Below are 22,915 nucleotides of genomic sequence, written 5' to 3'. Positions count from 1 at the left end.
GGCAGTATTAAAATCAGACAAAATAGAACACAGCAAAGTGATCTACAAGGCTGGTCTTATATATGAACATAGACACAAAACCCTCAGATATGATACTAACAAATCAAACCCAAGAGTTAAAAAAAAGTCTTAAAATCCACTAGTTTATTAAAAGAATACCTTATAACTAAATAGAGATCATCTTAGGAGTACAAGAATGATTCAACATTAGATCTCCTAATACAACTCACTCCATTAGCAAATAGAAAAAAATAAAAACCTATATGATCACCTAATAAAAAGGCACCCCCCAGCCAAATCCTATCTCCCCAATTCAACAACCATTCCTGATTAAACTAGTTACACAGTTAAACCTACCTTCCTTAATTCAATAAAGAATATCTACCAGAACCTACAGTAAAACCTGTATTATCATTAAAGCATTAGAAACACCACAATTAAAGTTATGAGTCCACCAAGGATACCCATCTCATCCCAATCATTCAACATTACACTGGCAGTCTAACCTATGTAATAATGAAAAAAAAAAGTATAAATATAAAAAGGAAAAGAAAATCATCATTGTTTCACAGTTATTACTATAATTTACTTATAAAATAATAAAACTATTAGAACTAATTACTCAAATAAAATGGCTACACACAAGAGTAAAACAAGATAATCAACAGCTTTCTTACAAACCACAAATAGTCAGAAATTGCCAAATCCAATTCATTTTTTATAAATCCTATTTATCAAATATAGTAAGAAGTACATACAACTCATCTGGAAAAAACTTACGACTTCAAGAGCATAAAATGACCTTAAATAAATAGAGAGATACAATATCCCTAGGTGATAAGATTCAATATTATAAGGACATCTCTTCAAAATAATTTATAAATTTAATGCAATCTCAATCAAAGTTGTAGTGGAATGTAAGGAACACTGATTTTAAAAATCACCTCTGGGTGGGAGGGAGGGAGACGCAAGAGGGAAGAGATATGGGAACATATGTATATGTATAACTGATTCACTTTGTTATAAAGCAGAAACTAACACACCATTGTAAAGCAATTATACCCCAATAAAGATGTTAAAAAAAAAAATCACCTCTAAGTGTTAGTGTAAGTATACAAGCACAGCAAGAAAGAGAAAAATTTGTATGATTTACCCTACTGAATATTAAAATGCATGATAAAGCTACAGTCAATTTGGAATGACTCAGAAATAGAACAGGGTCAAGAAATAGTTTCACGTATGTGGGAATATAATATGATTAATGGTGAGACAACTAGCTATGCATTTGGGGGAAAACAGTGAGATTACATTCTCATCCACACAGAAAGAACTTACAGCTTTAGATGGCAATTTTTTTAAAAAAATATTTTTTTAATTTATGTATTTATTGTATAATTTGTATTTATCAATAAATAAATACACCCTGTGCGGCGCGCGGGATCTCAGTTCCCCAACCAGGGATTGAACCCAGGCCATGGCAGTGAAAGCCTGGAATCCTAACCACTGGAGCACCAGAGAACTCCCACTGGTAAATATTTTTAGCATTTAAAGAAACTATATTTTCTTCAAATATTTGTATAATCCTGGGGATAAGGAAGCCGTGTTTAAGCAAACTAAACCCCGCAAGGCTAAATAAAGGTAACACTCTAGATTTCATGCAAATTAGAAACTTATTTTGATGAAAAATGTCATGAATGATACTAATAACAAATGACTAAAGAAAATTAATACTCATAATACACAGGAAACATAAATCAACAAAAAGCGATATGGAAACATATCAAGATATTATTAAATGAAAAATAAATTGCAGAATATGTAATACACTCATTCGTGTGTATTTGTTTTATACTACATGTGTATTTGCAAGTGTACAGAACAAGTGTACAGAAAAATGTGAATGGTAGGGACTTCCCTGGCAGTCCAGTGGTTAGGACTCCGTGCTTCCACTGCAGGGGGCCCGGATTCTATCCCTGGTCAGGGAACTAAGATCCTGCACGCCGCAGGGCGCAGCCAAAAAAAAAGAAAAAGAAAGAAATGTGGAGTGAAGGAGGTAGGTTAGCGGAGACCAGAGACATTCAGTTTTCACTCTATAGATACATGATTTTAAATTTATTTGTACAACGAACACACTGCTTTAAGCTTCTCTAATTACATTAATGTATAAATATATTCACTATAAAAAATTTAAACCATACAAAAGATAAGGAGTTAAAAAGCAAAACTCCCTATTCAAACACATCCCCCAAACCAATCTTATTTCCCTCCTGGAAGTAATTTTCATTAACGTCTTTGCTCCCTTTTATATCTCTAAAACATTTTTTAAAGAAAGAAAGAGCCCCGGGATTTCCCTGGTGGTCCAGTAGTTAGGACTCCAGGCTTTCACTGCCAAGGGGCCGGGTTCAATCCCTGGTCAGGAAACTAAGATCCCAGAAGCCATGCAGCCGGCCAAAAAAAAAAAAAAAAAAAAGCCCTATTTTTTTAAATGGGTGAAGGAAAAAAAAAACAACAGGTAGTTACTAAAAGAAAAAATAAATGGCTAATAAGCATATTTAAAATGTTCAATTTTAATAATCAGAGGAACACAAACAAAAACCATTTGCTTTCTGTGTGAAATCAGACAAAGACAAATATATGATATCACTTATATGTGGAATCTAAAAAAATAGTACAAATGAACTTATTTACAAAACAGAAATAGAGTCACAGATGTAGAAAACAAACTTATGGTTGGGGTGGGGTATAAATTGGGAGTTTGGGATTGACATATACGCACTACTATATATAAAATAGGTAACTAATAAGGACCTACTGTATAGCACAGCCAACTCTACTCAATACTCTCTAATGACCTATATGGGAAAAGAATCTAAAAAAGAGTGGAGATATGTATAACTGATTCACTTGGTTGTACACCTGAAATTAACACAACATTGTAAATCAACTCTACTCCAATAAAATTTTTTTTAAAGTTTGCTTTTTTACACATGTGCAGGGCTCCCCTGAATATTAGCTGATGGTCTGCCTGGTGGGTGTTTTTGCCAAGTCAGTTTTTATTAATCTGAACATCTCCCACCCCAAGAAAACGGGCAAATATTAAAAGTTTGAGCATTTGCAGAAACAAACCCTGTCAAACACTGAAACACCACTAAAGGGAATGCAAATCAGTTTAAACCTTTCTGTACAACTTGGCAGTAATAACAAAAGCCTTAAAAACACATAGGCCAACCCCACCCCACCCCCTACACACACACAAACACACACAAAACTATTAGAACTAATAAATGAGGTCAGCAAAGTTGTAGGATACAAGGTCAAGGATACAGAACTCAGTTGGATTTCTATGATCTAGCAATGAACAATTTGAAAATGAAATTAAGAAAATAATTCCATCTTCAATAGCATCAAAAAGAATAAAATACTTAGGAATAAATTTAACAAAAGGAATGCAAGACATGTATGCAGAAGACTATAAAACACTGGTAAAGAAATTAGAGAAGATCTAAATAAATGGAAAGACATCCCATGTTCATGAATCGGAAAACAATTTTTTTAAGGCGGCAATACTCCCCCAGTTGATCTACAGGTTGAATACAATCCATATTAAAATCCCAGCTGCCAGGGCTTCCCTGGTGGCGCAGTGGTTAAGAATCTGCCTGCCAATGCAGGGGACACGGGTTTGAGCCCTGGTCCGGGATGATCCCACATGCCGCGGAGCAACTAAGCCTGTACACCACAACTACTGAGCCTGTGCTCTAAAGCCTGCGAGCCACAACTACTGAGCCTGTGTGCCACAACTACTGAGCCTGTGCTCTAGAGCCTGCGAGCCACAACTACTGAGCCTGTGTGCCACAACTACGGAAGCCCGCACGCCTAGAGTCCACGCTCCGCAAAAAGAGAAGCCACCGCAATAAGAAGCCTACGCACCTCAACAAAGAGTAGCCCTCACTCACCACAACTAGAGAAAGCCCGCGCACAGCAACAAAGACCCAATGCAGCCAAAAATAAATAAATAAAATAAATTTATATATATAAATTAAAAAAAAAATCCCAGCCGCCCTTTTTGCAGAAATTGGCAACGTGATACTAAAATTCAAGGGCTTGTATTTGTATTTGGATATACAAACCACTATGAGATACCACTTCATACCTTGTAGGATGATTAGAATCAAAAAGAAAATAAATCTTGGTGAGGATGTGGAGAAACGGGAACACTCATATTGCTGTTGGGATTGTAAATCAGTGCAGCCACTTTGGAAGCGGTCTAGCAGTGCCTCGAAATATTAAACAAAGAGTTACCATATGATCCAGCCATCCCTTCCTAGGTAAATGCCCAAGAGAACTGAAAACTATGTCCACAGAAAAACTTATACATGAAGGTTCACAGTAGCATATTCGTAATAGTCAAAATGTGGAAACAACCCAAATGTCCATCAACTGACAAATGAATAAACAAAATGTTATATATATATATATAATACAATGAAATATTATTTGGCAAGTAAAGGAATGAAGTACCGAGACATACTACAGCCTGGATGACCCTTGAAAACATTATGCTAAGTAAAAGAAGCCAGACAGAAAGGGCCACATATTGTAGGATTCCATTTATAAAGAAATGACCAGGATAGACAAATCCATAGAGGTAGAAAGTAGATTAGTGGTTACCAAGGGCTGAGGCCAGGGGAGACCAAGGAGTGACTGCTAACAGGTAGAGGTTTCTTTTTGCAGTGACAGAAATGTTCTAAAATCAGAAGTGAAAGCTGTACAAATGTGAATATCCTAAAAATCCCTAAACTGTACACTTTTAAAAGATCAACTTTTCGTGAATGATATCTCAATAAAGCTGCTTTTTAGGGCTTCCCTGGTGGCGCAGTGGTTGAGAATCTGCCTGCTAATGCAGGGGACACGCGTTCGAGCCCTGGTCTGGGAGGATCCCACATGCCGCGGAGCAACTAGGCCTGTGAGCCACAACTACTGAGCCTGCGCGTCTGGAGCCTGTGCTCCGCAACAAGAGAGGCCGCGATAGTGAGAGGCCCGCGCATGGCGATGAAGAGTGGCCCCCGCTTGCCACAACTACAGAAAGCCCTCGCACAGAAACGAAGACCCAACGCAGCAATAATTAATTAATTAATTAATTAATTAACTCCTACCCCCCAACATCGTCAAAAAAAAGAAAAAGAAAAAGCTGCTTTTTAAACACGGCTATGCCCAAACTCATAGAACTCTACACTAGAAAAGGTAAATTTTACTGTATACCTCTATAAATTTGACTTTAAAGAAGATTCATATACCCTGTTACTCAATTCTAAGTACTCATCTGTAGAAAATATTAAAGACCACCCAGAAAGATGTAGCTTAAAGAATGTTTGTTACAACACTGTCACAGAAAAGAAAGAAACCTAAACTGAGCAGCAGGAACCTGGATATTTATGGAATACTAGGTGGCCTTTAAGAATGCCAGAAGAGAGCTTCCCTGGTGGCGCAGTGGTTAAGAATTCACCTGCCAATGCAGGGGACACAGCTTTGAGCCCTGGTCCAGGAAGATCCCACATGCCGCAGAGAAACTAAGTCCGTGAGCCACAACTACTGAGCCTGCATGCCACAACTACTGAAGCCTGTGCGCCTACAACCCATGTTCCACAACAAGAGAAGCCCGTGCACCGCAACGAAGAGCAGCCCCCACTCACCGCAACTAGAAGAAAGCCTGCGGTGCAGCAACAAAGACCCAATCAGCCAAAAATAAATAAATTAAAAAAAAAGAAAAAAGAATGCCAGAAGAAATTAATCACTGATGGGGAAAGGTAACTTATCAGGTCTCCCCAGAAACTGGCACATTTAGATTGGGTAATCTGAGCAGAGTTTAATAAAGGTCTTATTTAGAAAGCAGGGTGCAGAAGACCACAAGCCATAGCGCAGTGCCTGGCAAGAGGAAGCGGCTGGGAGTGACCAGTCAGCAGAGCCAGGGAAAACAGCCGAGTGCAGAGGGCTGCCAGACGGCCCGCCCAGCACGGAGGGACACAGCCAGGCTGCTGAGCCCCAGCAGGGAGGAATCCCAGGAACCTGCTCCCCTCCCACCTTACAGCCTCCTGCGGGTGCCGGGAGGACATCGGAATCCAGTGGGACATCAGAGGGGACCCTGGACACGATCCGTGCAAGTCAGCCTGCAGGGTGGAGAGCCGGGTGGAGAGTGCATCCAAGTAACAAATGGAAGATGTCCAGCACAGATGGTCACAGCAGTAAACAAGGAGTAGTTTACAAGTGACTACATTTAAAAAAAAATAAAGATAAGTAACATACAACCACTTAAGAAACTCTAGAATGGTTTACTCCAAGGGGTAAACAGTGGTTCACCCAGAGTTCCTCAACGGTGGTGCTGTTGGCAGCTGGCAAAGCAATTCTTCATGGTTGGGTACTGCCCCAGGCACTTTAGGACATTAGCCTCCCTGGCCCCCAGGGCACTAAACACCAATAGAAACCTCAGGCATTACAATAACCAAAAATTTTTGAAAAGCCTCCCCACTCCCAGACATGGGTTGGTACCATGCCTGATAGTAACCACCGTGAGGGTGAGAATTAAAGGGTGTTTTTATTTTCTTACCTGTATTTTTATAATTTTTCTACCAAGACTAGGTATTGTTTTTTGTGAAGCAGAAAAAATATGTTCACTATTCTTTAAAAAGAACTCAACAGGATAGAATAATTTAGATTCCAGCTCTCGGGAAACCCTATTTTGTCCTTCCCCTAACTTTGCTCATGACAGTAAGTAAATGAAAGGCGATCTGACATTATTACACGGATGACATAACTCATTTTGAAGTCACCAATAACAGGAAGGATGAGATTAACTCACCTTCTGACAAATCACTTTTATTCTTCATATACTCATAACTGTTATGAGATCACAGCGTCCTACGAGTCACAGGTCAAGTACTAGATTGCTTCCAGCTTGTTATAAAACTTTAAAAGGAAGGAAACCATTACAATTTGGTTTCTACACGATGCTACATTGGCACAGCCTAGAGTATTTTAGCAGGTTTACCTATTACCACTCACCCCTGTGAGAAAGCCAGGGCAAGGGATTTTGACAACAGGTTTGGGGAAACATTGTGTTTTGTTCTCTATTACTTCCCCCAGGCTCAAGCAGGGAGTCAGGTTCTTAGCAATTCTTTGTCTCAGTATTTTGTATTTTCAAGGCAGAAAGTAGCATTCTTCTGGGGGCAGGTCTAACTTAATCTCAGGGCTGGAAGAGTAATAGTTTGAAACCGCCCTGCCGCCATCCTGGGATAAAGAAGCAGTGGTACAATTTTTCACTAAGTTCAAGAAACCATCCATTGTAAGCTGCATCCTGACCCAGATATTAAAACATGAACAAAAAACGATCTTGGGTCAATAAAACATAGTATACTATTTAGGGTGGTCCTTAGCATTTTTAATTTTAAAAGTTCTTCTAATGTAAAAAAATATTTTTAGTTTAATAGGCTCACATTACTAATGACAGTTTAAATTAATACAGCTTTGGGGAAAGATAACTTCAGGATATATATCAAAACAGAATATGTAAATTTGTATACCCTTTGACACATCAATATATACTTTAAGGAACTTTCCCTCAATAAAGTCAACTGGAGGGTTTCCCTGGTGGCACAGTGGTTAAGAATCTGCCTGCCAATGCAGGGGACAAGGGTTTGAGCCCTGTTCTGGGAAGATCCCACATGCCGCAGAGCAGCTAACCTGTGCATCACAACTACTGAGCCTAAACTCTAGAGCCCGCGAGCCACAACTACTGAGCCCATGTGCCACAACTACTGAAGCCTGCGTGCCTAGAGCCCGTGCTCTGCAACGAGAAGCCACCGCAATGAGAAGCCCACGCACCGCAATGAAGAGTAGCAACCGCTCGCTGCAGCTAGAGAAAGCCCATGCGCAGCAACGAAGATCCAACACAGCCAAGAATAAATACATAAATAAAATTAATTAATTAAAAAAAAGAAAAGAAAGTCACCGGAAAAGTGTGGAAAGAGAGGGAAAAACAGGAAGATTGCTACACCACTGGCTATACTAGTAAAACCTAGAACATGTTAGTTTTAAAACAGAAAGCTGAGGAAATCAAATATAGTACTTCTATATGACAGAAAACTGTAATAATGCAAGAGATCCAAGACCCTGAAAAATGTTCATGGTAAGTAAACACAGCAGTTAAATCCATGAGAAAAATTATAAGAAAATACATGCGTAGGGGAAAAAAAGTATAAAAGGAATTTCAGGAAAAAAACTAAGAAAATGGAAAGATAAAAATTCCATTTAAAAAAAATCTCCTTAAACGTCCATGAGTTTTCCTGATTGAGAGAACACACCAGGTCCTTAGTGCCTCCTATGAAGGCACATCATTATGATGTTACAGATCTCTGGGGAGAAAGAAGATTCTACAAGCTTCCAGAAAGGGTGGGGGGTGGGGATCAAGAATTGGAATTTTTCTTAAAGAATTATAAGAGCTAGAAGATAACAGAGGAATACTTTCAAAATTCTGAGGGAAAACAATTTCCAATCTACCATTCTTTACATAGTCAACCTATTAATTATGTGTAACAGTGGAATCAAGATATTTTGAAAGATGCAAATCTCGATTTACACACACATCCTTTCTCAGGAGACTACCAGAGGCTGTGTATTCCCCTAGCGGCAGTGAGTCAAGACAGAGAAGGGCACAGGTCATGGGAAGGAGGGGGTCCAACCCAGGAGAGAGGGGAAGAGAATCTCCAGGGTGACACGCAGGAGATCCCAGGCCATTAGCTGTGCCCAGGTGAGCAGGCTGGGTGGGAGGAGGTGAGTAGCTCCCAGAGAGGATTGGTCAGAAGGATGACCCTGACTGAGTACCTGCTGTGTCTCAGTTTCCAGAGAGGGGATTCAAACAACTAAGGTAAAGTTAGTGTCTAAATATCTAGAGAACTAAAACACAGAAATAGAATTACAAACTGCAGGGAAAACAAGAAATTGGGCAGAAAAGGAAAAGCACTCACAGACCACTCAGTGGCTCCGTGAACAGGGTTTCCTGTATCCTAAGGTAGCACTGGTTAGTGATGTAACCCAAAGACAGGAAAGGTGTATGTATAATGGGGGTGGGAAAGAGGTGGTCCAAGAGAGCTAAAGCCTCATCTTTCAGAATGGGAAGCCACTGAATAACATCTACAATTTGGGGGAGCGGGGGGAATCAAGAACCAGCGATGGTGGGGGAAACTTACATTTTTACCCGTAGAACCATGACTCTTTAAAACTTGTGCATATACAGACGTGTTAAAAATAAAAACCCAACTCTACTAGTAATAAGGACAATTTTTCCTGCATATTTTTCCATTTTTTTCAAAAAACGTATTGAGGGGCTTCCCTGGTGGCGCAGTGGTTGAGAGTCCGCCTGCCGATGCAGGGGACACGGGTTCGTGCCCCGGTCCGGGAAGATCCCACATGCCGCGGAGCGGCTGGGCCCGTGAGCCATGGCCGCTGAGCCTGCGTGTCCGGAGCCTGTGCTCCGCAACGGGAGAGGCCACAACAGTGAGAGGCCCGCGTACCGCAAAAAACAAACAAATTTTAAAAAAAGTATTGAAATCGTAAAGTATACATGCCAACATCAACAGTGGTTATTTCTAGTAACGCGATTGTGGACCATTTACATTTTTTCTTTCACTTTCCAACTTTCGGAAAAAGTATGTAACATGGAGTTTATTGACCATAAATCAGAAAACAAGAGGTGTTTTACTTTAAGCCTGGTCCACATCCACCACAGGGTAGAAGCCCCATCTCTGTCATTTTAGCTTCTGCTCTTTCTGCTGGAGCAGGGGAGCCTGCCAACTCCTTCATTCACACAGCAAATATTTGTTGAATTCCTATAAGCCAGGCCCTGCACAGTGATTCCAATACCCCAGCTTTTTTTTTGGATCTCCTGAAGGCCTCAATGCCAGCTGGGGGAACCAGCTGGGGCAACCAGCTGAGAGAACCAGCTGGGGCATGGGCTAAGCCAACACTTCAAACTCCTCGTGCACTGGATACACCTGGGATTGATTCAGTTGGTCTGGGTTGGGCTCTGAGGCTCTGGAGGAGCAAGCAAGCTACTTGATGTGCACAGGTTTTGCTGAAGGTTTCTCAGAGGAACCGCTGGGGTCCTCAGTCACTTCGGCACCATCATGGCCCCATATAGGCTAGATTTCAATCCCACAAATGTTTAAGTGAAAGTATACGAGATACAGCAAAAGGGGCGCTGCTTAGACAGCTGCAAGGGATGCCCCTTGGCAGTTAAGAGCAGGACTCTGGAGTAAGGCAGGCCTGGGTTTGAATCCCACCTCCACCACCCCCAGGTGCGACCTACTTCCTCTCTCTGAGTCTCAGTCTCTTCACATGTAAAATGAGATAATAATTAAAGCTACATTCACAGGATAGGGTTGTTGTGTGGTACATGAGAGCACGAAGGCATCTAAAGCGCTTGACGAGACCCTGGCACAGGATGAAGACAATAAATAGTGGCAATCACTAGCTGCTAACACGGCCGGCGTCCTTTCTCAGCCACGATGGGACCTAAGGGGCGATCACTCGACCTCTCAGCCTCCATGTCTTCCTATGGAGAGGAGAAGGCACATGCCCGGCCTCCTCCCCAGGAACGTTCTGAGTCTTAAACCAGGATGTGCACAGCACCAAACAGGAGACCCTTTGGTCTTCAAAGAGCACCAGACAGGAGACCCTCAGATTTTATTCAGTAAATGTCTCCTGATTCACCTCGATTTTACTACCAGGGAGATAAATTTAAAAAAAGAAAAAGTCTTCTCCTCTCCTCTGATCTTCGTAAAGTTTTTCTTTTAGGGAAAAGGCCACCCAGGTAGAGAGCAGATAAGGGAGGCGCCAGGTGTCCCTGACACTCATTAACACAAACTCAATGCCCACCAAGCATCCTGCTCTCAGAACACACCACGACCACAGAGAGGACCCAGCAAGTCGAGTTTCTCTCCAACGGACCTCCCAAGGGTCACGACCGTCTCCCCCAAAAGAGCCCAAGGTGATGAGACCTCGTTCAGAGAGGGGGTCTCTGAGTTCGGCACCTGGGGATGAAGAAGAGGCTGAGCAAAAAGGATTCCTTCGAAGCCCTCCCGAGCATGTGAACAAGCTCCCAGGCGAGGAGCACGGCGCGGGGCCCACCTGCGCCCCTGCCCCCAGCCCAGCCCGCCCGGAGGCACTCACGATCTCCGCCACGATGAGGAGTCCGGGCAGGGTGCGGAGGAACTCGCGGTCGTAGGCGAAGCTGCTGCTGGTGGTGGAGAAGTTCTCCGCGAAGGAGCTGGCGGTGGTGGTGACGGTGTGCGAGCGGGCGCGCTGCGGCTCCTCCATCGTCGCGCCCCGGCCGGGCCGGCCCCGCCTCGGGGACCCCCGGCGCGTCGGGGCTGGCCGCGCGGCCCTGAGCCCGGGGACACCGGCGGGGGGGGAGGGGAGCGCGGCGGCGCGGGGCCCAGGGCGCGCGGGGGGAACCGCCTGGATCCGTCCGGCCACAGTGCGTGTCCGTAGAGTGCGCGGCCTCCCCTGCTCCTAGGCGCGCGGGCTCTCGGCCTGCGCGGGGGCCCCGGAGCAGGAGACCGGGCGAGGGGAGGCCGCCAGCAGCCAAGGGAGGCGGCGAAGGCCGGGCGGAGGGGAGGGGGCGTGGAGAGGGGCGGGCGCGCGGCTAGCGGGGAGAGACCGCCCCGCGGAGGCGCCGAGGAGTGGCGGCCGCTTCACCTGTTGCGGGGCTCAAGGACGGAGGGCGCGCTAGCGCTCGCGGGGCGGCAGGCTGCACGGAGAGTTGGGGCAGGAGGGCGCGGGGAGTTGCGGGAGGGGGGGAGGGCGCGGGGAGTGGGGGGAGGGAGGGCGGGGGTCGCGGCCGCTCCGCCAGGCCCCGCCTCCCGGGGGCGGGCCGCCGTTAACCTGTCTCCTTCCACCTGGCGGCGGCCAGCCCTGGGTCCTTGGACCCCGGGGAGAGCCAGGCCTCCGGGCCCTGCGGCTCCGGGAATGGAGGGTGTGGGAAGGGGCGGTGACTCTAGGGGCGTAAGAGCGGCTGGAATTACGATCCGGCCGGACCTTAGACCCGAGATCGATGCGAGGCCGCCGGGACGGTCCAACCAGAGCTTCTCCCCCTGCCGCCGCTTCCGCTGCCGAAGCCTGGCGTGATTTCTTGCCCCTCCTGCCAGGAACAAATTTGAGGAACCAACTTTTTCGCCGGGTTTGGAAAGCGAGATGCTTCTTGGCGCTCGCAGTGGCTCGATCGCCGGGATCCGTGGAGCCTCGGGGCCGGCACCTGGCCCGGAGATAAGAGCGGGGAGATATTTGGGATCCCTGGTCATGATGAGTCAGTGTCCCATAACCCTCGGGAGGAAATGTTGGAGGAAAGCTTGAACGGTGTGTGTGTGTTGTGCAAACTGAAGTTTCTGACTAACGGGCTGTATTTTCCTGGGGTGCGGGAGAGGATGAGGGAGCCCTACACAGTGAGGCAGCTTGTTAGAGGGTCGGGCTGACCCGAGCTCCAACACCGGCACTTGCATTTCTCAGCTGTGTGACCAGGAGCAAGGGCCTCCACCTCTCTGTGCCTCAGTGGTGCCATCTGTAAAATGCGTACATGGGCGCCTTGCCAACAAAAGCATCTTCATGGCGCTCTCTCCTTTTGTATTGTGAAAGGATGGCAAGAAACGTTCTATTTTATTCAGAAACCCCCAAAAGGAAAGGAAATAATCCTTGTTCACAAATAAAGCGTCGCTCTGGAGTCACCGCATCTGTCTTATCCGTCCCCAAGACACGTCTAAAAAAGATCAGAAGGGACATTTTTTGCCACAATGTCCTATCAGCTGAGCAGAGAAAGCAAAAACTATTGCATACGATCTAATAAAACAAAACAAGGAATTCGTTTCTTTTAGTCTAGGGCCTACTCAGGAGGACCTCAGGGAGTAAAAAGTTAAGGCTTCAAAAGCATTACAAAGACGACGATTTAGAGAAATTCCATCTATGAGCATTTGCTAAGCATCTTGGGCTGGTGGGTAAAGAGAATAAGAAATATAGCCCTTTCCCCGAGAGCAGCCGTTCCCAACGTGTGGTACCCGGACCAGCAGCATCAGTATCAACCAGGAACTCTCAGAAATGCAAGTTCTCAAGCCCCTAGACCCACTGAATCAGAAACTCTGAGGGCAGACGCCAGGAAGCTGTTTTTGAACCAGCCTTCCAGGAGACTCTGATACATACTGAAGTTTGAGAGCTACTGGTTTAGAGAAGTTTGAGAGCTACTGGTTTAGAGAAACCAATTTTGCAGCTGTGGAAGTAAGAGATACACACATGGAATGGCTGGAGAAGCTGTCTGTGGCATCATGCAGGACCTATAACGAAGGCAGGAAGGAAGTCGAAACAGCTCTATTTCTGTATTACAAAGGGCAAGCCCTTCTCAGAGGCCAAATGGATTTCAAAACTCAGATCTTTAATTTAGAAAGGTAAAAATGTACATATACCATACATCATATAACACCTTCAGTGAGGTCTGGAGTGGTACTTTCATCAAATACACTAGTTTCCGGCAATGAAAATACGTGAATGAATTAAGTGTGTGTTTGGCTTATCTACTGCAGTGTGATAAATGCTCCCAAACATCAGTGGTTTAAACTAACAACCATCTAGGGCTTCCCTGGTGGCGCAGTGGTTGAGAGTCCACCTGCCGATGCAGAGGACACGGGTTCGTGCCCCGGTCTGGGAGGATCCCACATGCCGCGGAGCAGCTGGGCCCGTGAGCCATGGCCGCTGAGCCTGCGCGTCCGGAGCCTGTGCTCCGCAACGGGAGAGGCCACAGCAGTGAGAGGCCCGCGTACCGCAAAAAAAATAAAAATAATAAAATAACAACCATCTTACTCATGAATCTGTGGGTCAGGAATTTGGGCGGGGCTTGGCTGGCAGAGTCTTCTGCTCCGCAGGGTGTTGGTTGGAGTCATTAACTCAGCTGTTTTCGGCCGGTGGCAGGGCAGGTGTGGAAAGGCTGAAAAGCCTTCACTCACATTCTGTTCACTCCCTTTCTGGCACTTCAGTGCCCCTCTACCTGGCCTCTCTCTCTCTCCATGAAGCTTATTAGGCTTCCTCATAGCATGGTGGGTTCAGAGTAGTTGGACTTCTACACAGTAGTTGGCTTCCAAGAGGGGAAAAATAAGCAGAAGCTGCAGATCTCTTAAGATCCAGCCTTGAAATTTCTGCCACATTCTATTGGTCAAAGCCAGTGATAAGGGCAGCCTGATTCAAACAGAGGGGAAATAGACACCATGTCTGGATGAGAGAAGCAGCAAAGGACTGTGGCCTTTGCTTTTAATCCACGGCCTTTCATTTTTTAATCCATTAAGTGGGATTAAAAAAGACAATGAATAACTTCACAGCATAACTTCACACCAGGTTAAGTCGTATGTTTCTACCAAATACATTTTCTGCAAACTTGAAACTTTTGGTTTTCAGCTTCTTAGATTTCAGAATTACAAAGAAGCAATTATACACTGGTTGTTGACAAATGGGCTGCTCCTTTCCAACTGCTGCCTAAATTCAGGTGCTCATCTTCTGCCTGGAAGCCTCCTGATGGGATGTCCATTCCTCCAACGACATGTTTATACAATCCACCCTTCATCTACCTGCAAGAATTATTGTCCTGAAACCCCAGGCTCAGATCTGGGTTAATGTCCCACTGTGCACACTATAAAAGCCACTAGGAGGTGGCACACCTCATGCTTCCAGCCCTTTTCCCAAACTGCTCTAGAATGCTTCCCATTCCAACTCCAAATACATTTTCACATGTCTCTGTAGGTGTGACCACTTTATGTCCATAACCAGCTCTTCTCAGCCTAGAAAGCCTCCTACCTTCACCCACAGCTCAAATCTACATCCTTTGGGCCCATTTCAAAAGCCACCTTTTCTGTGATTTCCATTAGATTTCCATAAAGCTTATTCTTTTCTTCTTTGCTTTAGAATTCATTCATTTTATGCACCTCTCTTTACCACTTCTTGAGGGACTATGAACTACCCTTCTATATCTCCCTCCCCACCAGAGGAGGTATTGAATGAATGCTGAAACCCAAACTTTATTCTTTTTTTTTAATGATGAAGTCTAGCTTATTTTCTTTTGTTGCTCATGCTTTGGATTTTATATCTAAGACTCCATTGCCAAATCCAAAGTCATGAAAATTCACACCTGTGTTTTTTTTTTTAGTTGATTAATTAATTTATTTTTGGCTGCATTGGGTCTTCGTTGCTGCGTGCGGGCCCTCTCTAGTTGTGAGCAGGGCCACTCTTTGTTGCAGTGCGCAGGCTTCTCATTGTGGTGGCTTCTCCTGTTGCTGAGCACAGGCTTTAGGCGCACTGGCTTCAGTAGTTGTGGCGCACAGGCTCAGTTGCTCCGTGGCACGTGGGATCTTCCCAGACCAGGGCTCGAACCCATGTCCCCTGCATTGGCAGGTGGATTCTTAACCACTGCCCTACCAGGGAAGTCCCCCAAACTTTATTCTTAAATGCAGAAAAATATCAGAGGAAGAAAAGGTAGGCCCTGCCCTCCTATAAAAGACTTCAAGCAGAACAGAGCTTTGAGCTTAGACTTGTAGGAGGTATCTAATTCACTAAAAGGGAGGAGAAGGTGGACAGGTAAGAAAGACATCACCCAGCCTATAGGAACAGGCGAAGTGACACCACAAGTGCCAGCATGAGTAGGCCAGGTACAAACAGATACAGAGAAATCTAAGGAGATCTGTTTGCATGGAAGAAGGTTCTCGTGTGGGTTGTTGAGGGTTTATACAGAGTCTGAAATATGGTTTCCACTAGGCCATATTACCCAAGAAAAAAGCTATGAGATGTAGCATTGCCAAGAATCCGTGGAGCCCAGGCCATTCCATAGGGACCCAAGGCTCATCAATAATTCAGTGAAAAAGTGGACACCTTGTGACTTTTACCTACTATCTGAAAGAGGACCAAGGGACATTCTCATTTATAAGAATTTTTTATAGATTCCTCTAACACTCGTTTCTCTTCATTATTATTCTAGTTTAAAATTAATTAATTTCAGGCAAGAATCATCAATGGATGTTAGAATTAGTGAGTGGAAGTATGATGAGAAAAAAGGATATTTACATCATCTCTAAGTATCTCCCCAGAAGATACAGTTTTCCCTTTGAATACTTATGAATTCATAAGTAACTGCAGTAGGGAGACCTGTGAGACACCACCAGATGTCAAAGTCAGTATTATCAGATAGCGTGTACCTCCTGATCTGATGCATCGAGGAGAAGGCAACATCACTTCTGTGGTCTTCTTATCAAAATGAATAACCTGACTTCAGTCATGAGGAAAGAACAGACAGACCAAAATCAAAGGACATTTTGTTAAGTATCAAGGTCATAAAAGACAAAGAAACACTGAGGAATGGTTCCACACTTGAGAGCCAAGTGCAAGGTAAAATGCTAGATGAGTTGGAAAAAGAACCTCAGGGGACTTCCCTGGCGTCCGGTGGTTAAGACTCCATGCTTCCAATGCAGAGGGTTCGGGTTCGATTCCTGGTTGGGGAACTAAGATCCCACATGCCATTCGGCCAAAAAATTAAAAAATAGAATAAAATACATGTGAATTCAAAAATATACAATTAAAAAAAAAAACACCTCAGTGAGACAGTGGGGGAAATCTGAATAAATTTTGTAGATTAGATAACAGCATTGTATCAGTGTTAATCCCATGATTTCAATCTTGATACTCTTGTTATGTAAAATGTTAATATTTGTGGCATCTGGGTGAAAGTTTACAGAAAATCTTTTTTTTTTTTTTTGCAATTTTTTTGGTTAGTCTGAAACTGTTTCCAAAAGTTAAGAAAATAAAAATAATTATTTATGGTTGATCACAAATAGGGTTCTCTAGTTCCAACTGTAGTTCAGATTCTCCAAGCACATTTGATTTTGTAGTTTATCCACCCCAGAACTTCCTGTCTCTCCTCCTCTTGTTATTAATGTGTCTTGTAGGGAAAGCAGGAGTTTGGCTTAGAAGTGAGAATGTTCTTTCACTCAGTCCTGAAAGCTACCAGTCAGTCTGGTCTGTCCTCAACTTGAAAACAGGCAGACATGGGGCCCAAATCCATTCACCAATGAAGCTGTAGGTCTGTTTGTTTGTGTTCCAAGATGCTCTCTCAGTTTGACCAGAGGCCTTAAGTCCTCTGGGGTTAGCAGATAAGGTCAAACAAGTAAATGTATCAGCCAGTTTTGTTTCAGAATGGCTTCTTGAATTGTGGTCTTCTAACCAGATACACTTGGGCTTAAAATATTAACTTTGTAGAAGGTTCTTACCTCACACAAAGGAGTCCATTCACTCCCATTTTCTTGAAACATATGATCACCTGGGTCACACTTTATTTTTGTGTTTTAGTTTTAGAAACAGGGACCAGAAATATTTCACTTTCCTCTTACCATAAATCCACATTTGGGAACCTGGAAATGCAGTGAAATCAGCCCAACATTCAAACTCAGTTGAGGGACATGTAATAGAGAATGGTGGGGTCTGTGGTGAACAAGAGCACGAATGCTCTAAAATGGCCACCTGGGTTTCTACCCCACCTGATTGCTACCTTGCAAAACTTTGGGCCTAGTATTGCTAGAAATCCCAGTTTATTTATTTTCAGCCACACAGCGCAGCTTGTGGGATCTTAGTTCCCCGACCAGAGATCGAACCTAGGCCCTCGGCAGTGACAGCTTGGAGTCCTAACCACTAAAATACCAGTTTTTAAATATTGCCAGTTAACGTCCATTATTTTAAAAGACTGTATGTGTCACCTTTGTGGGCTGAACAACGAATCTGAGAAACCATCAGTTGGCATCACCTGATTCAGGCAAAGGGGGAAGGCTCTCTTCTCCCTTCCCAGCCCCCTCTCCCTCTCCCTTCCCCTGGGAGGCCCTCTAGAAGTCTGAGAGGGTGACTCTGAGGGTGACTCTGAGGGTGGAGGGGCTGGAGGAACTACTGAGGAGAGAGAGGTGAGTGAAACGTGAAATCAGTGGAGGGGTACTTAGGGTTGACCAGGGTTCTCTGGAGCCGAGGAAGGTTAAGAGTGGGAAAATTTAGAGGGGTTAAGAGTCAGCTGATTTAGAACTAGGTGTTTAGAAGGTGTAATAATAATAACTAAGTAGTAATTAATTTATCATTGGCTTATTTTGGGTCAAGCACTGCCTTAAGTTGAATTCTATTTGATTTTTTAAAAATCTTGGGACTTCCCTGACAGTCCAGTGGTTAGGACTCGGCGCTTTCACTGCTGAGGGCCCGGGTTCGATCCCTGGTCAGGGAACTAAGATCCCACAAGCTGGGCAGAGCCAAAATAAAATAAAATGAAAAATAAAAATAAAAAATAAAAATCTTAAGGGTCTTGATCTCAATGAAAAAGATGGGCTCCCCAGAGTTCTTAGCTGCAGCCATTGGCTCAAAAAACATTGATCTAATATCTACAATGTGCTGTGCTCTATTGGACTACACAGCTCTGTACGACTGTCCCTTCCTTTACTGAATATGTCATCAGAAACGGGGAGAGAGCAGTAAATGAGTGATGAGTGGGATCCCTGCCAGGCCAGGGGTGGGCCCAAGGTCAGCCTGCACAGTGGGAAGGCAGCATGGTCATCCTGGGGACCAGGGACTGTTTCTTCCAGCAGCAGACATTTAACTGTTTTCAAGGGCCATTCGAAGTTAACTAAGCAAAGAATCGGATAGAGGAGGAAATTCCAGAGGAAGGACACAATTCCCCCATCAGGAAGCACTGGATCGGTGTGTTTGCTGAGATATATGGTGAGTTGGGTTTTCAGCCCACCTGGCTGTCCAGGGTAAAAAGCAATGGGCCTGCTCCCTCTCCATTTGGTCCATAAACATTAATTACACTGTGCTTGGTCAAAGGGGGAGATGGGGAGAAATTCCATCAATGAGCATTTATGAAACTCGTTATCATACCATACCCGCTCCTGTTCGAGCCACTGAGAGCTGCAGGGGTGCATGTGTGTGTGTGTATGTTATCATCTTCCTAGAGGAGTGAATAAAGTCAAGGTCAGGTACTTGAGGCTCTCGTGATCGTCAAGCTTTTTACTTTTTCTGCAAGTACTTTACAAGCAAGTAGAAAATTCAATTGACGATACATATAACATTTCCACCAAACCAAAGCTCACGAAGAGGACTGGGGGCTTCCCTGGTGGCGCAGTGGTTGAGAGTCCGCCTGCCGATGCAGGGGACACGGGTTCATGCCCCGGTCCGGGAAGATCACACATGTCGCGGAGCGGCTGGGCCCGTGAGCCATGGCCGCTGAGCCTGCGCGTCCGGAGCCTGTGCTCCGCAACGGGAGAGGCCACAACAGTGAGAGGCCCGCGTACCGCAAAAAAAAAAAAAAAAGAAGAGGACTGGGAGGTGGGGGGGTGGGTACCGTTCACTCCCTCCCGAGGGGCAGCTTAGTTGACCCCTCACACCAGGTCCTAGAGTGGAAAATGACTGAGGTTTGTGGAAGGAAGGGCAAGTTTTCCTGCAGCACCTTGCAGGGGCCCATTTATCACATTCAAACAATAAAACAGCATCAATCACAAGCAAATGGAAACCCTGGAACGTGTCAGAATGAGGCCCACGCGGCTGGGCACTGGATTCAGAAAGGAGACCCAGTGCGTTTGGAGGAGCCGCCCTAGAAGTTCCAAAAGCGGTGGGAAATCGGAAGCAGCCGCTGCTAAAAATGCCCTGTGCTTGTGAATATCGCTTTGCGGAGGCTCCATGGGCCTCACCTACAGACTTTGCTTTGTAGGACTGAAAAAAATTCTAGGCTCTTATAACAATTGGAAACAGAGGTGAATTTGAGGGTCCTGTTGCCAACACCTTTTAATGAATAAAAGTTAATTAATGCTAATGAATAGCGTTAATTAGGTGCCCACGAGCAAATTCCTCTGACCCAGGTACTGGATGAGCAAACACCTGTCCCCACATAGCTGACCACACCCAAAGAAGCGCCAGGAACCTTCCCAAATGAAATCAGAAGCACATCCAAAAACTGGATGGCAGAGATAAAGATCAGAGCAATTATACCCACAAGTGTCTCTCCAGAAGACTCTGGAGAGGTACGTATTAAGCAAGCAATTTACGGAGTGGGTGTTTGCTTACCAACTACCTTTGCTTTAGAAAGAATTAATTGGAGGGTTTGTTTATAGATGATTAACTGTTTGACTGAAGAGAGAGGATGCTGAGAAATTTAAAGGCAGCTAGGATCTTTAGCCAAAGAGTCCGAGAAGCACCAATGAAACACCCCATTTGTACAAAGAGATACATTTAAATGCATTCTTGAAGAGTTGCTGGCAAATAAAAGGTAAAATGTATTGTGGGGTTGCCTGTTTATAATGCCAAGAATCACCCCCTTGTGTATTTGTCTTGGAATTCCCACGTCAAATCCACTTTGTTCACAGGTAAGTTGCTATTTCTTTGCCCGCAGCATGTACTTGCCTTGGATGGTGGGGGAGAGGCTCCAAGCCTGGGTAGCACGTCCACATTTGCACAAGCCCAAGTCATATTAGCATCAGGCTTATTAACGGATGGATGACAAACTGCACTTGGGTTTCTCCCCTCCCTCGACCTGGTGAATCTGTAACCAGAAAAGCCAGTTAGGTCTCCTGGCACAGTCAGGGGTGGGGGCTGACTGTGGGATCTGTGCTTTTCAGAGGGGAGCATCCTGTGAGAGCTTTGGAATGTATTATAAACTCACTGACCTCGAGAATGGAATTCACCACGGACTCCTAGCCTCGTGCGTGGAAGCTGATAAGCACGCAACAAGATCTGAGGCGGGAATAGAGTAAAAAGAAGTACTTTTCATAAAACCACAGTACTGTGGGACCTCTAAACAGGTTGTCACAGACAGTTGAGACAGCGCTCGGCACAGAGCCTCATACGTTATTCTTATTTTTAATTCTTATTATTATTTTGGCCTCGCCGCACAGCTTGCAGGATCTCAGTTCCCTGACCAGGGACTGAACCCAGACCAGGGCAGTGAAAGCGCCAAATCCTAACCACTGGACCACCAGGGAATTCTCACGTTATTATTGTTATGATGATTGTCTCCATCTCTAGGAATGGATCATGTCCACCCCATCACACAAGGAAGAGTTGACATAGGGTTTCTAGGCCCAAATTGGAGATTACAGTCGCTTCTCATCAGAAGTCTTTTTACAGGACTGATTTTAGCAACTCTGACATGACAGAGACTCTAGCTGTCTTCAGATGTCCCCTCCTTCCTTTAATAACAGAACTCTAGAGTTTTAGCAGGGCACACAGTCACCTGGTTAAGGACATTTCCCAGCCTCCCTCAAAGTTAGGTGTGGCCATGTAGCTAAACAAATAATAATAATAACAATAACAACTTACGGTCTCATATGTTTCAGGTAACTATTCTAAGTGCTTTAGATATACCAACACATTTAATTTTCACAATAACCCCATGAAGGATTAGGAAACACAGGTGCAAAGAAATTAACTGGCTTGGCCAAGACCACAGATGGTAAGTGGTAGAACTGGGATTTCAACCCCAAAATCTAGCTCACATTCAGCCCAGTGGAATGTGAGTAGAACTTCCAGGCCTGCCTTCAAAGGGGAGAGGCTCACTCCCCATCGCCCTGTCTCTCCTTCCTACCAGTGGGAAATTGCCATCTTAAGCCACAAAATGGAAGCCACCTGTTGAAGATGGCGGGACAAGATGAAAGGATGGGTACCCAACACCACAGAACCCATCAGCCTGATGCCTTATGCTCAGCGTGTAACAGGAGAGAGAAAGAAATCTTTATCTGATTTTAACCATTGCTATTTGGGGAGAGAAGGGTTAGGGTTAGGTAGTCTTCGTTACAGTAACACTGTAAGAACATAACCTAACGAATCCACCTTAGGTCAAGAGTGAAGTCATGGAGGGAAGGGAAACATGTCTTGGAGCACCTACTGTCTTCACACATTGTCTCATTCATTCCCCACAGAAGTTCTGCAAATAGGCATTGTTAGCCCATATTTGGAACGAGGAATCTGAGGCTCAGAGTAGGTAAGAAACTTGCCTAAGACCACACAGCTCGTAGATGGATGGGCTGAGATTTCAAGAAACCTTCTCCAAAGGCCTCTTTTCCACTGTTCCACAGTGATGCTCTGGGAAAAGTTGACTCATTTATAAGATGCATTTCTACAACATGTGTAATGTGATCAATACCCTTTTAGGAGTTACTCCTCAAAGCAATCTGATCAGATTGGTGCTCTTAGTTCCATGCTGTAGATGAGAAAACAGGCAAGACAAGCAATTATACCCCCAACATCCACAGAGGGCTAGATTTAGAAGCCACAGCTGCAGAAATTCAAGGCTGATGATTCCTCTATAAAGAGAACAAATTTGAGAAGCTAGCAGTCCTTATTTTTAAACTTGTGAAGTGTCTTCTCATTTTTCAGGAATTTTAATGGTGGAGGATAGAAGAGGAAGAGGTCAGTTGCTGATGATACAGAAGTGCTGTGTTTAGTATGAGTTTTACAGATTTTTCCTATTTGACTATTCAAGGTTTGTTGGTCACATCAGACCTTCTGAGTTGCAGGGGACAATTACGTAAAGACCCCCCAACCCAGAAGCTGGCCCTCTTCTAGAGACAAAGGAGGTGGTCACCGAGGGTCTCGCTCATTCTGGTCATAGAGAGCCTCAAGATGGGAGACCTGGGGACCCCTGGGTCCTCAGTACCACTTTGCCTCTTCTCCTGTTTCATGCAGGAAACCAGCTTTCTCTGTTCCTGGTCTGTCTGCAGGGATATGGTAGCCAAAACTTCTCTACTCCATTTCTCCTGGGTTAACAAGGGCAGCCAGACCACGCTGGAATCTGCATCTCCCACCCAACTTCCCAGGGAAGGGGTCC

General features: G+C 44.7%; 1 protein-coding gene and 1 long non-coding RNA gene across 2 annotated transcripts in view; both read right to left on the bottom strand.

The window, feature by feature from the left end:
- The window catches only part of CMTM8 (CKLF like MARVEL transmembrane domain containing 8), a 91,886-nt gene extending 80,384 nt beyond the window's left edge, over positions 1 to 11,502 (bottom strand). Inside the window, exon 1 of the mRNA XM_067753599.1 lies at positions 11,221 to 11,502. Within this exon, the coding sequence (XP_067609700.1) occupies positions 11,221 to 11,367 (147 nt within the window). The 5' untranslated portion in view covers positions 11,368 to 11,502. The remainder of the gene's footprint in view (positions 1 to 11,220) is intronic.
- A 7,589-nt stretch (positions 11,503 to 19,091) lies between these two features.
- Positions 19,092 to 22,915, bottom strand: part of LOC137233073 (uncharacterized) — a 46,119-nt gene continuing 42,295 nt past the window's right edge. The window contains exons 3-4 of the long non-coding RNA XR_010947282.1: positions 20,757 to 20,823; positions 19,092 to 20,632 (exon numbers count right to left, since the gene is read on the bottom strand). This is a non-coding gene — a long non-coding RNA (uncharacterized lncRNA). The remainder of the gene's footprint in view (positions 20,633 to 20,756; positions 20,824 to 22,915) is intronic.

This window comes from Pseudorca crassidens, chromosome 10, assembly GCF_039906515.1.
Source record: "Pseudorca crassidens isolate mPseCra1 chromosome 10, mPseCra1.hap1, whole genome shotgun sequence".
NCBI lineage: Eukaryota > Metazoa > Chordata > Mammalia > Artiodactyla > Delphinidae > Pseudorca > Pseudorca crassidens.
The sequence above is the reverse complement of the archived record's forward strand: the minus strand, read 5'-3'. Positions and strand labels throughout refer to the sequence as shown.